This window comes from Melozone crissalis, unplaced genomic scaffold (genome assembly GCF_028551555.1).
Source record: "Melozone crissalis strain CALT ecotype California unplaced genomic scaffold, PUWL_Pcris_2 ptg000006l_1, whole genome shotgun sequence".
Classification (NCBI taxonomy): domain Eukaryota; kingdom Metazoa; phylum Chordata; class Aves; order Passeriformes; family Passerellidae; genus Melozone; species Melozone crissalis.
This window is the reverse complement of record NW_026535784.1, coordinates 20,064,587-20,078,398: the sequence shown is the minus strand read 5'-3', so window position 1 is coordinate 20,078,398 and position 13,812 is coordinate 20,064,587. Positions and strand designations below refer to the sequence as shown.

Sequence of the window (13,812 nt, the reverse complement as noted above, 5' to 3'; positions counted from 1 at the left end):
TCATTGCTGCATTCTCCCCAGGACACAACTTGTGACTTTTAAATTATGTTCTTGTTTGTTTTATGGATTCTAGGTTGGCCTTATCATAGGAAATATGCAGTGTGGTTGTTACCAGCTCTCTTTGTTCTGTAACAAGATGACTAAGTTTGTCAGTTCAGTACTGCATATTGCTGTGCTGATGATCCCCTTCCCTTGAACCTCAGCTCAGCTGCTGCACGCTACTTCACTTCGTGCTAAATTTGCAATCTTGACTTCATTGAAGTGCAAAATTGCCTCGCTTGTCAAAAACTGGTAATACATAAAAAACAATCCGGTACTTTATTTTTTTTGGCTCAAGTTGAGGCTTACATAGACTTAGAAATAGTTTCAGAATTTCCACATTATGTGAGCAGCTGTTTATGGTGTACAAACCATGTTAAATATTGAAGAATTTAGATCAGCTCATATTTGTGCATCATTTTAGTGCTGTAGTAAACAGCAGTATCCATCAAAGTTCAGCTTAAATGGAAAAGCAAATGATGTGTGGGTTCATTTTTGGCAATAGATTTGTTGAAGGGTTTTTTTTTTGTTTGTTCTATACATTCTGTTATAGAAATTGACCATCAAACTTACTCCACAAATCTGCCACAGTATTAAGCAATAAATTGCATAGATTTATCCTGAGCTATGCTGAAAGCTTCTTTCATTATGTTATTCATGGTTAATTGCATCTGAATCCACTGGTAAAGGGAAGGATACAGCATTAATTACCACATTTTACTTATATTTGTAAGGAGGTTGGTATAGATGTCCTACCTTCATGCTAAATGGACTTTCTGTTCTAGTACTAGCAAAATGGCATCTTGCATCAGGACGTTACACATAGGAAGAATTTGTATTCAATGATTCTTTCCCTAATTTAGTTCTTTTAAGGATAAAATGCATGGGAAATAGTATGTGATACTTAAAACTAAAGCAAAATCTCAATGCCTTTTAAAACAGTCAATACTTTAAAAATCTTTTTGCATATTGCATGCTATGTGATAAAATTTGTCTGACTGTGTCTGACTGAATTTGAACTTCCTGTCCTATCTTACAGCCTCCTTCCTCCTCAGTGAAGTATGCTTATGCATGGGATGGGAGTTTTCTAAACCTTTTTTACGAAGCAAGTTTTTTGTTTTGGTTTTTGGTTTTTAGTTGTATTCACTAAGGAAATATTCATTTGGGTAGAAAGGAGGAGTGATTATGAGTCTCTTCTGAAAAAGACTTTACTCCACATTTTCCCATATTTGGTCAATTCCTTGGCTTTACTGCACTCACCTATCTACCTCTGGCACAATCAAAGTTTTGGTGATAAATGTTGGAAGTTCCGTGAAGGCTGGAATTTAGTTTTCCCTGTTTGTGATATTGGCTGTTAAAAATAAAATAGGTATACATTAGTGCACATTAATGTATCCCAGCCAACCACAGAGCTTTAGCCAATGAAGATGTCTTGCAATTAGGACAATATATGTATTCTCAGAGCTCTTGAGAACTTTGATTATGCACAGACAGGTATTGTGCACTCAAATCACCGAAAATTTTGAAATTCATCCATACTGTTTCTGCCAGTAAAGGTTCAGAGGCTGAATTCTCCTGACAGGATCTATAGCAAGAAAGTTTCCTCTTGAAGGGGGATTTATCAGAGCAAAGCACTTACAACTTCTGATTTGGTGGTGATCAGAGTTTCTGGTGTGTGTGGAATTGGTTGTACCAATTGATTGGACCTATCAGGTGGATAGACTGTTTCAAAGAAAAGGTGAAGCAGCATTTACCTAAGCAGAATTTGTTGTTTTATAGACAGGCAATCTTTCTCAGATCTCTTAAGCCTGGCACTGCACAGTGGAATAGACTGGATGTTACGGTAGTTTCCAGGCTCCCATTTGCATTCCTGAGATACGCAATTTTAAATGTCTCCCAAAAGTCTTACTGAAATATCTCCAGAAAATCAGAACCTTTCTTAATCCAGAGTGAGAATGTGAAAAATGTGCCCTCGGTGTTTCCTGTGGAGCCCCGTCTGGACTAGCACGGCAGTCTTGTTGGCTCAGGACAATTGAGTGCTTTCCTGACTTGCCCTTGTAAAAGAATCCTTACTTTTGGATAAGCCCTTCCTTTCTTGGCTTGAATTTTCATTTGGCTCCTATTTGATTTTCATGTTATGTTTCTTGTTTATATTCCTGTGATGGGTTGACCCTGGCTGAACACCAGGTGCCCACCAGAGATGCTCCATCACTCCTCTCCTAAACTGAGCAGGGTAGAGAAAATACAACAAAAAGCTCATAGGTCCAGATAAGGACAAGGAGAGATCCCTCACCAATTACCATCATGGGCAAAAAAGACTCAACTTGGGGAAAATTAGTTTAATTTATTACTAGTCAAAGCAGAGTAGGGCAATGAGAAAACAAAAACTAAATTTTAAAATATCTTCCCTGAAGCCTTCTTCCTGTGCTTAATTTTACTCCTGAATTTATCTCCTGCCCTAGAGTGGTTCAGGGGGATGGGAAATTGTAGTTACAGTCAGTTCATTACAATTTATCTCTGTTACTCCTTCTTCCTCAGGAGTAAGAATCTTCACACTCTTGTCTTGCTCTAGTGTGAGGACCCTCCTGGGGCAGACAGTCCTCCATGAACTTTTCCAGTGTGAGTCCTTCCCAGGCTCTGCAGTTTTCATGAGCTGCTGCAGTGTAGGTCCCTTCCATGGAGTGCAGTCCTTCAAACCAGGCTGCTCCACACTCTGGCATGGGGGCCTCCATGGGCTGCAGGTGCATGTTTGTCAGACACAGGAGAAGTTTCTGGCAGCTTCTCACAGAATCCACCCCTGTGGCCCCTAGGTCATGCAAACCTTGCCATCCAAACCTAGTCAGTGCTCCCAAACTAAAAGGCAATTTTGTGTTTTGGGCTATTGTTTTAAAAAGGATAAAGTAAAATAATTTTGGGAGGTAGCAAGTGTTTGCATACGTTTATAGTTTTGTTGGTCAGATTGTCATTATCACATTACCCTTTTACTAGGGGTATATACCATAACTGAAATGACTGTGGAATGTTTTTCTAACACAAACTGAGCATTGTATTTTACTATGTTTTACAACAGAATTTGAGTCATTGAGGCTTGCTACAGAATCAGGCTTTTTTGATATTTTTATTAGTGGCTTTGTCACTAATCTTCAGATGATGTAGAGTTGTGAGATAGCTTCTGTACAGAGGAGAAATGTTATTTTAGTAGGAAGAACTGAGTTATCTTTGCAGTGTTGAATAGAGAAATATAGAAGAGCCCTATGTATAAAGCCAGTAATAAGAATTTTTGGAAGATATTTTTTAAGCGGGCAACTCAACAAGGAGGGATACCTGAGTGCTTTAAATGAGGAGAAGGAACTATTGTCATGATATTATCTCGAGTAAAACAAGTGCAAGGGAAGGATAAATGATGGTCAATGTGCTGTTGAGGCCACCCTGACAAGGAGAGTGCATTCTGCTCAGCTTTGACAAGGCATGGCTGTGGTGCTCCAGGAAGCATGCTTGTTTCAGTACCTTTCAAGAGCAAGATTCTGCTCAAGAACACAAATACAAACTATTGCAATGACATTCTGCAAGAACAACCGGGTGTCTGTGATACACCGTCTGTGGAGCATGTTAGAAATGCCATTTCTGATTTCCATGCTCTGAGTGATTGGAAGGTGGTTTCCAGGGAATTAACAAAAAATGATCCCACATTTTTGGTGCTTGTTATGCCGTGTTATTTTAGATCTTACAGTGTTGTGTATTCAGGCTTTATGTGTACATTTATGTGTATGTTATGAGAAAATTGTGTTTCTCTCTAAAATTAAGGTTTCTGAAGTGTTGGAAGTTTCCTGTGTCAGTAACAAGAAAGCAAATGCCCAGTAGGGTTTTACACAGACACACATTTTGACCATTTGAAATAGTATAGATAATTTTATTCTAGAATAGAGACTGTAATGGAAAATAAGTGGTGAATACAATAGCAACAGGTCTGATTTGGTCATTTAGATGACAGTTGAACTGGGGAGGAAGATGAGGTATTATGCAGATATATTGATGGAAACAAGTTCCTACAAAAGAAATGGAGATGACTGGAATGTGAGGAACCTGACTGTTGCCTGTCTGTCTTACCTGTGTCTGTAGATGATGGTGCTCAAAAGGGAAATACACTGAGATGGTCATTGAAAAGAGGTGACAGTACAAGTGAGCAAGAACATAAAATGGTGCCTCTGTAAATTAATGGCACCTAATTTATTGTATTGCTCTTTGAACTATTCTTTTTGGTTGCATGTGGAGTGACTGAAGGTGTGGTTATTCCATTCTCCAGCAGCAGCAGCAGCACTTCTAAGCTACTTGTCTAATGTAGGTAGAGAACAGGAAGGAGCTGAGACGTATCTTGGTCCCAGTGCAGATGTACTTTGCAACCCCTGCCCCAGCCTGTGAATTTTTGCTTCCTAGGCACTGCTTGAGAGCTTTACAGTGGGTGACACTTGAGCAAGCCAGGTTGTCCAAGGATCTGCATATAAAAGATAAAACTCACCTCCTCTCATTGATAGTGCCAGCTTCTCCATGGCACAGAGATGTTTTTTTGCTCACAGAGTGAGCATTGATAACTTCCATCTGCTTAGTTTTGCAAGCCTTCAAGTGACATGCAGCACTCCACCAGGTATTACTAAGTCTCTAGAAAATGTACCCCTGTCCTGATTGTACTTTATCATTTCAATCTAGCAGTCTTGAAAATGGCTTTACTGTTCCTGGGTCATTGACAACCCTAGTATGAAAGTATCCAAATTTCACATCTGTGTGTACTTCTGCACTTCCCAAAGAGTGACTTGGGCTTCTCTATCAAACAGTAAATTAGTGTTTCTTTAGGAAAAACCAGCTTCTTGTGTTTCTTCTAGTCCTCTGCCTCTTTGGATTGCAGATGCAGAATAATAAATAAAAGGGATTGACATGCTTCTATGCAGGAAGGAAAACTGAAATTTAAGAGGGATTCTTTGATATATCAACTGTGAGCTGGCAAATACATCAGACATGAATAGGCATAAAGCTGTGACAGTTTCAGATAAATTCAGGCCAACAGTATTGCCAGTGACAGATTTGTACTGCAATTAACAGGATTAGGGACCAGCATTCTGGTCATGATGGGAATACTATCAAGTGATTTGATTTTTTTTTTAAGTTTTTTTTTTAGATTTCTTTTTAGCTTCAATTTCTCAGTTTCCTTGAGCAGAACAGTGAAAGCACAATTGGTGTAGCAGACAGACACAGTGTCACTCTTGTCACTACTCAAGGTACTGCTAGTACCTTGAATAACACCTAACCTAGTCTCTGTTACTGCTCTGTCACTTGGCTGGAGAGAGCTGCTGTTGGATGAAGGAGGAAAGACATTGCTGCCTGCTTTCTCTCCCTTTGAGTTCTGCTGTGAGCTTTGGCAGGGTTCTCTGGGAAGGCTGGAGGGAAGGGGAGCCAAAGGCACAGTTGGTATGGTGCAGGGCAATGCTTGGGAATCATCAGAGAGGCATAAAACATAGGACTTTTTATATATAACTAGTGGTTGTTTCATCTTGTCTGTATTTAGACCTATGTACTCTATCTGTCCTCAAGTCTTTGTCTTCTGGAAATCAGTTAGTTTCTTAATTAGAAGATATTCACATATTATATCTAAAGTATTATATGTTTTACGTCATGTTTAGGTGCATTGCTGAAGGTCAGAAGTCTTTAAATACCTTTCCAGAAAGAAGTTCAGGACATGTTAGTCTTCCTCTTAAGTGCAGAGAATAAAGGCAGAAGCCAAGTCCTACTCCCAAAAGTCAGAATGTTAAACTCTGATGGATTTTCTATTCCTGTACTTCCTTATCTGTATTTTGGTTTCTCATGCAGCCTAATAAGTACTATTTCATTGAAGAATATCTTTCAGAAAGACATCCAGACTTGCCTGAAGACACCAAGTGATGGAGAATTCACCACTTCTCTTACCTAATGAACGGAGAGGAGTAGTTGATGAGAGAGTAATTTGCTCCCTGGTTCAGTTGTGCTTGGTTAATTTATTGCCTATGGTTGATGTGAAAAAGCACTGGCTTTATTTCTGAAAGAACAGCAATGTGGCAACTTGGTTTGCTGAATACTTGCATTTTAACAGTCTCTTCTGTAGAAGACTAGAGTTCCTAGTATATGGTAGTTATGGAGATATATAGAATAAATAAACCTTCATGGCTGGAAAATTGCATCTACAATGTTTTTATATCATCAGAGAAAGAGGTGACATTGGGGAATCTTGTTTTGAGCTTGAGCCTGGAAAAAGCTGTGACTCTAGCCTGAGAATCCTTAGCTTCATGGTATTCAGTTTGTATAGGTACTGCACCACATGGAGTGTGATGACTTCACTCTGGTATTCCAGCCACAGGTAAAAGGAATTCTTGTTTGTCACTTTATATGCTATTAAATCCATTTTCATCATTTTTTTGGTATCTTTGTTCTTCAGGATCAGCTATGGTTATATTTGTGAGTATTACTTGGATAGTGCTTGATTATAGTTTCCATCGCTTTTGTTTGAGTGTTTATTTTAAGAATGACAAGTATTTTTTTTGTAACTTTGCAGAGTACAGATGCCAATTCAAATGTGAGGAAAAGAACAAATGCCACAGTACAGTCTGAAGCTGATGGTGGGAGCCGAATCGACACAAGGCACAGCTCTGTCCAGCCTCCCTCTGTAGCTCAGGGGTCTTCTGACATTACCCCCCACTCCCTTTCTGCATCAAGTCCCAACCCTTTCACACGAATCAACGCATCGGAGACATTATCCTCTGCAAGAGCTACCCCTCCAGCTCCTCCTTCTACCCCAATTTTAACTGGATTTGTATCCCAGCATGCCACAGCTGGATCCCCTTCCATTCAGCACTTGCTTGGATCTAGACTGGAGCAGATTCAGACCACCACACCTAATACATTAGGAGCATCTGCAAAGCCATCTGCTGTCACACCAACTCCTCCCCCCGCCTCCCACTCTGGCACGAGTAAGATAGACAAATATGCACGCATTTTATTTCCTGTTACCTTTGGAGCATTTAACATGGTCTACTGGGTGGTGTATCTATCCAAGGATACCATGGAAAAATCAGAAAGTCTAATGTAGTTTTGCTGCTATGTAGTAGTTCCTAAATTATACTCACATTTGATGCAGAGTTTCTTCTTTTGAAACTATTTAAAAAGGTCAGTAATTCTTATTTATAAAAGCTGTGTGGTACTTTCCCGTTCTAAAGGCTGGAGTTATTGGGGATAATTTGTTAACTCTTAACAGAGTAATGGGTAACAGTAATGGGTCTTCCTCCCTTCAGCCAGCAATGAACCAACACTTGCTTGATTTAAGCTACTCTGGCTGCACAGAACTTGCAATTGGGAGGAACATGCACCTGAAAGAAATCAGAGGCAGAGGTGTACAGCTGTGCAGTGGAACACATCTGACTGCTAGGAATATGCATGTTGGCTATCACAAATGCCTGAGGCACCCAGCACTGCTGTCTGGACACAGCATTGCATTCTCTGAGTGTGAGATCTATGTCCTGTATATTTTGACAGTGCTTGCTAGAAAAGGACTTTCCCTGCTAGATTAAAATCGACAGAATAGGGGGGAAGAAAATCAATTGCAGCAAAAGGGAAGAGAGTCCAGCCTGGGAGAGTGCAACTCCAGGAAAGTTATGCAAAGGAGTTGTAGAGCTCCGTATATTTTTACTAAGCATTATTTTGCATTGTAACCTGGGAAATTCTCACACCAAACTAAGAATGAGTGAACCTTGTAAAATCTGAAATCTGATGTAATTCTCAAAATTGGATTTTCTTGTTTGGTAAGGTGATCTTAAGTGGGTGATTCTTCTTTGACCTTGCTGACCAGCTTGAGTGGATTTATTCCTAAATTACATCAATTGTAGTAGATGAGGACCAGACCACAATGTTCAACTTTTTCATTGAAATTCTTTGCTTTTTCTTTGGATGCTTTGCGTTTTGGTTTGTTTTTTCCCCCCATACTTTTCAGTTACACTCCTGATTTCCTTTAAACACATATTCCATTCCCCCCTCCACCTCCTTATGTAATATTTGTGTCAAGTTAAATTTTCAACACAGTTTTAAAAGTGGCTTGAAAATTAAGCAAAAAAAGCCCCATTTCCTGTGCATAGATGAGTGTGGCATGTCACTGAGTGAATGAAAGACACTCTTTTTGAGAAGGACTGCTGTGGTATAAATAAGAAAGTAAACTTTCTAGGTGGATCCCAGGCTAAAAATGTTAATTTACTATCCATTTGTTCACTTTAAACTGTGGCATAGATAGGTGCTTTTCTTACGAAATTGCAGTATGCAAGCAGGCAACATTATTAAAGAGTTGAATAGTTAAACCTGATAGAAATCCTAATCATAAACATTATTTTCACTACAACAGATAGAAAACAAATTGCCAGTAAATAAAAGAAATGTTTGTACAGAACTGTCTGGCTTGGCAAATGGTTAGTGTTTCTGTGCAGGTGACAAGTGAGAATCAAGGGCCAAATTCTCAGCTATGCTCTGGCTGTGCCTTTAAAGGGTCTGGACTAATCCTTAGCTTCAGCTGACTGGATAGGAGATTGGTAGCCTATTGTTAAAGTCTTGTGCTGCAGGGCAGATCAGGTGAGTGTTCAGTGGTTCTGTGCCCAGAGAATGACCAAGGGACTTCTGGAGACCACAAGCTGCTGGCAACAAAAGGGAGGCATAAGACTGCCCTAGACGATGCTGGGACAAGAGTCAGGGTAAAAAGCCCCGTAATGGTGAAACTATGACTGTGCCTCTGTCTCTCCAAGCCTTTTAGCCAGCTCATGGCTGAGAATCTGACCTTTGAATTGTGGGACCTGGGAGATACCTGGCAAGAGATACTGCAGTGTGCAGTATGGATCCCAGATGGTTCTTTCATGTGTAATAATGAACTGTAGATGATAGAATGCAGTGGAAATGTCTTATGTAGCTTTATTATAACAGAGTGATATAATCAGTTGCCTAAGTCTTTCTTTTACTTAAGGGATGCTCTCAAAGGGCCAGGTATGGTTCTTTCCTTTTTCATCTTCTACATCTGGAAGATGGTTGAGACTACAGCACTCATTAGGAAAACATTGTGTGGCATAATGGAGAACTGGAAATGGAGCACCCGCGCATGATGTCCAACTGCAGTACTTCGTATCTTTGGATGCACTGCTAGTTGCTGTGGCTGTTTCCTCTCTAATTAGGTCACATTGTTACAAATTGTTGGAATAGAAGATGGTATGCAAGGGATTGTTTATTTGGTTAAACCAGAATAAACAAAGCAAAACCTCTGGCAATTATTGGTTATAATTGCGCAGGTGATAAAATACGTCTTGCATGAAGAATGGCAACCTGCTGTGTGGAGAACTTAGTATTTGCACCAGAAGTTAATGAAATTACTCTTTGCTTTTTTTCTGTGATGAAAACCAAGGATGTTCTCTCACAGGCAGAACTTTAAACAATTCTTTAGAAGCAGTTGCCTGTTCTTTCCACCCGTCCCTGTATAGTGATTTTATAATCAGCTTTTTCTAGTGCATTGTTCAGTGGGATCAACACTAGTTCAAGCTAAGATTGATCTAAATGTGCTGCTTCAATTCACTTGTAGTTTCTGCTTAAAGACTTAAAAGGAGGAAAAAGGACTGCAAAAATAATAAACTACAAGTATTTATTTCTATGCTTCCATTTTGGGAGAAATTTTTAATGATACCACAGAAAAAGTTACCTACTTTAAATATCCAGTGCATTTCTGAAGTACCAAAATTTCCAAAACTTCTATGCCTAAATTCAAAATGAAGTACATTAAAAAAATCATGATGAGTCTAGGACTAATTTATTGAACTTTACTACATTTTTATGTTGCAGCATATGAAGAAATTGCCATAATTACCTTTCCAAATTACATGTGGACAATGTAAATAGGAATTTATTTTTAACAGTTGTTTTCATTATTTTTAATTTCCCTGGATGATCAGAGACAATAAAACAAAAAAGAGCACTGCAATATACCAGTGATACCATAACTTGAAAGCACAAAAGGAGATATATGCTTAATATAGCAGCCCAAATCTTCTGCTAACTAAAATCCTAAGGGAGAACATTGCAGATGTCATTTCAGTGACCGAACAGCTTATTAGAGATGAGGTTCAGTGAGATGAACTCTACAGGAGCTATATTTTTAGGTTTTTGTTCTTGTTCTTTTTTTTCTATTGGCTTTGTTGAACAATCTTTTTTTTGACGGTATCATAATGGTTTAAAACTAACCAAACACTTCAGATAAGTTCACATCTATCAACCAGGAAAGGAAACTGGAGAGAAAGACAAAAATCTTTACAAGGAAACAGAGGTAGTTCTCCGCTGATATTTCCTCAGAGACATTGTTACCAGCAACAAAACTCCCACAGATTGCAGTGATGCAGCCCTGACCACTAATGCAGCCACTTGAGAAAAACAGTTAAAATTTGTTTCAGGAAGATTGCCTTCACAGGAACTGACGTGTGGTCTGTAGTCAATTGTGAGCCCACTGTTAATGGGTTTCACTGCAACTGAAAATAATGAAGATGAGAAAGGTTGCCAGCTTAGCCCCCAGCCCTTCAAGGTGACCTGAACTCTTGGAGCTCACCAGCAGTACTGGAATCTGTTTTTCCTCCTATTAAAATGGACTTGTGTCCATTAAATGGATGTTGGTAGCACATTTCTTCTCCCATGTGTCTTTGAAGGGGAAAAAAGACTTTAAACTACTTAGTTATCCAATCTACATTACCCTTTCATCAGGCAAGTAAACTGGATGATAATTGAAGGAAAGAGGTAAATAGTTTAATAGGGAATGTGATTAGAGCTCTTCTGTTAACAGGAGCTGAGAGTTATTGATTACAGGGTGTTCAAGTGTAGCCTTTGGCATCTTATCATCTTCAACATTCAGAATGGACCTTACCCAGAAACAGCAAAACCAAGTAAATGTATTTAATAGGATTAACCAGTATTTCTACCAAAATTTGAATGAACTCAGCTTTTCTATATGCCCAGAATTCCATCTTCTTCCACTGTACTGTGCACCTCCTGAGTGTCATTTGGCCTCTGTGTCCCTTAATGCTGTAGCTCATTGTCTGTGTGCCACGTGAGACTGTCAGAGTATGCAGTATCTGTTTTTCCAATTTATCCAAAGCCTGACTTTCCATATTCCTTGTGCTGTTAGAAGTGTAGGGAAGGCCAGAATGGGAGAAATGACGCACAGGCTTTGTAAGGGACACACATTGACCGTCTGGGACATTTTCCCATAGATCCTACAGATTCATTAGGAGACCCTTTTTCAGTGTGCTATAGCAGCACACTACACATACAAATCCCAAGAGTTGCCAGAGCTCTGCTTAAGTAGCAGAATAGATCATGGGCTTTGCACACTTCTTATAACTTTTGCTTAACTTGGAAGGTGGAAAGAAATTTTGGTGAGTTCCTTGCCTTCCTGGGACTTGCCAACTTGACGGCTTGACCTCACTAAAATAGAAGGGGTCTGTGTGGCTAGCACTGGTTATGAATTGCAATACAGACGGCTGCCAAAAACCCACCTTTGTTTTTTCTTGAATTCTAATATTGAAAAATAGATTAGAAAAAAAGCAGCTGTAGTGTTGAGAAGCCCAGGTTTAGTATAACATCTGCTGATGATATTGATCAAGCCAAGGATGATCAGAGTTGTAGAAGTCTTACAGAACTTCAGGGCTGTACAGCAGTGAGTTTGCAGCAGGTCAGTGCTAAAGTGGGAAGAAAAGGAGATGCTTCCCTTCATACTCTGACAGAAGTAAAGCAATAAAGCATAAGCTTTATTGCTGCTCTATTTATATGTGGTAGAACAAAACTGCATAAATAAATTTCATACTCAATGAAAATCTGAGAGGCAAATAGCATTATGGGGATCAGTATTAACCACCAGACATCAACCCCCAAAAAAACGGGGAAAAATCCAAGAAAAAAAATTAAGTTAAATGACAGTAGCATCTTTTAAAACTATTTAGTTTTTTTTTCAAGATCCTGCATTTCTTTCACTTTGGGCTTCCAAGGTGAGTTTACATTTTTTTAAGAATCTCTACTGGTATCCACTGGCACGAATATGTGTTTTTCATTTTCTTCAGTGCACTTTAAAAGGGAAGTTTACTGGAAGGAAAAATGTGCCATTTTGAAAGCGTCTGATATGCGTTAATTTGTACCGTCCTCATTTGTAGGCCTCTCCTCAGAGTCAAGATGTAGCTATTTTGGAGAATGTGAATGTGGGGAGAGTTTCAGTGTGTTCTGAGTAAATCAGACTCTGAAAGTAAATTTTTGCCACATCCCAGGCAAGTGAGAGTAGTGCGAAGTACAGAGCACCCTGTAAAGATCTCTCTTTGCTAATGTTATATTCTGTGTTAACTGGAGGGAATGAAAAATGCAATTATTGTAAAATTGATAGAATTTGCAAAATATAATTTGTTTTCATATGAGTTAGAAATTGGTAGGTATTTATTTCAGAATTAAATAGCATTGTCTTCTAGTCCATAACTTATTGCATCTAAAAGAATCTCTTAGGCTTTCTCATGCTTTTTGTATTATTCCACTGGAAAGGATTTCAAAGAAAGCCAGTTAATATCCATTGCAGTTCACCATATTTTTGGTCATAATTCTAGTTTCATTTTCTTGTGCAAGAGGAATGGAGAGCATGATGGCTTTTTCAAAATAAAAATAACACTGGCAAAACAAAAGCCTTGGTGATTCCCTTTTTAAGAAAACCCTCCAAACTCCCATCAATTTTTGAATGGTTCTAAAAAATATAGTGTAGTTCTAGCATTTAAAAATACTAATGCTGTTGCAGCCTGGGTACATATATATATATATATGTATATATATATATATTCCTTGAAATAATATAATTTCCCTGAATTTTAAGGAAGCAGAGTCAAGATGCACTTGCTAATAGTTCTATATTGAAAGAGTACCTTTCTGGATGGAACACACCATGTGAGGTAGGTATTTTTTTATCACTATCTTCATATACCTGTTTTCAAGAAAAAGATCTGGAGGAAAAGTGTGACATTACTGAATTAATCTTCAAGTAGCATGAAATCTGGGTTATTTCCTGCTGGTCATCTTGCTGTTGTGCCAACATTTGCTTAGTGTTTTTGTGAATGCAGTATCCAGGTTGCTGTTAACTGACAGCAGTCTGTGGATGATCTGATGACATAAAGAAACACTAAAGGAAACCATTGATTGTGAATATGTTTTCATCCTTGGAAAATACTTAACTGGAGTTTGGTAGAAGAAGCAGATGACAGTATGAAACACTCAGCTCTACTTCTGAGCTCAATACATTGAAAAAATTAGTTGAGTACTGCTTTGTCTTGCATCATCATCTTGTGCTGGTGGCTCATCTCCATGGTAAGTAAAACTGCTATGAGGATGGAGGTCTCAGAAGTAAAGAATGTCTACAAGTACTTCTTCAAAGTTATTTTGAAATATAAGATATCTAACCTTATTACTTAGAGTAATGTCACAGTATGCTTTATATTTGCAAGCTTGAAAATCTCCTTTTCTGTTAGGATGTGCCAGGTTATCAAATGAACCTTTCGTAAGTAGATGATTCTGTATGTACATGTATTTCATTTTTTTTTGTTAATTTGTGGCAACATTCTCTATCACCAGAGGAGTGGTGGAGATTTGAGGTGTTTCAGATAACCAGAGCTCTTGAGCAATCACTTTAAAATATTTGTTTCATAGATACATGCCTTTGCA

At 38.6% G+C, this 13,812-nt stretch overlaps 1 protein-coding gene across 1 annotated transcript in view; it reads left to right on the top strand.

Annotated features, from left to right (window-relative positions):
* The window catches only part of GABRA4 (gamma-aminobutyric acid type A receptor subunit alpha4), a 41,736-nt gene extending 28,951 nt beyond the window's left edge, over positions 1-12,785 (top strand). The window contains exon 9 of the mRNA XM_054291074.1: positions 6,617-12,785. Within this exon, the coding sequence (XP_054147049.1) occupies positions 6,617-7,150 (534 nt within the window). The 3' untranslated portion in view covers positions 7,151-12,785. The remainder of the gene's footprint in view (positions 1-6,616) is intronic.
* Positions 12,786-13,812: the final 1,027 nt, after the last annotated feature.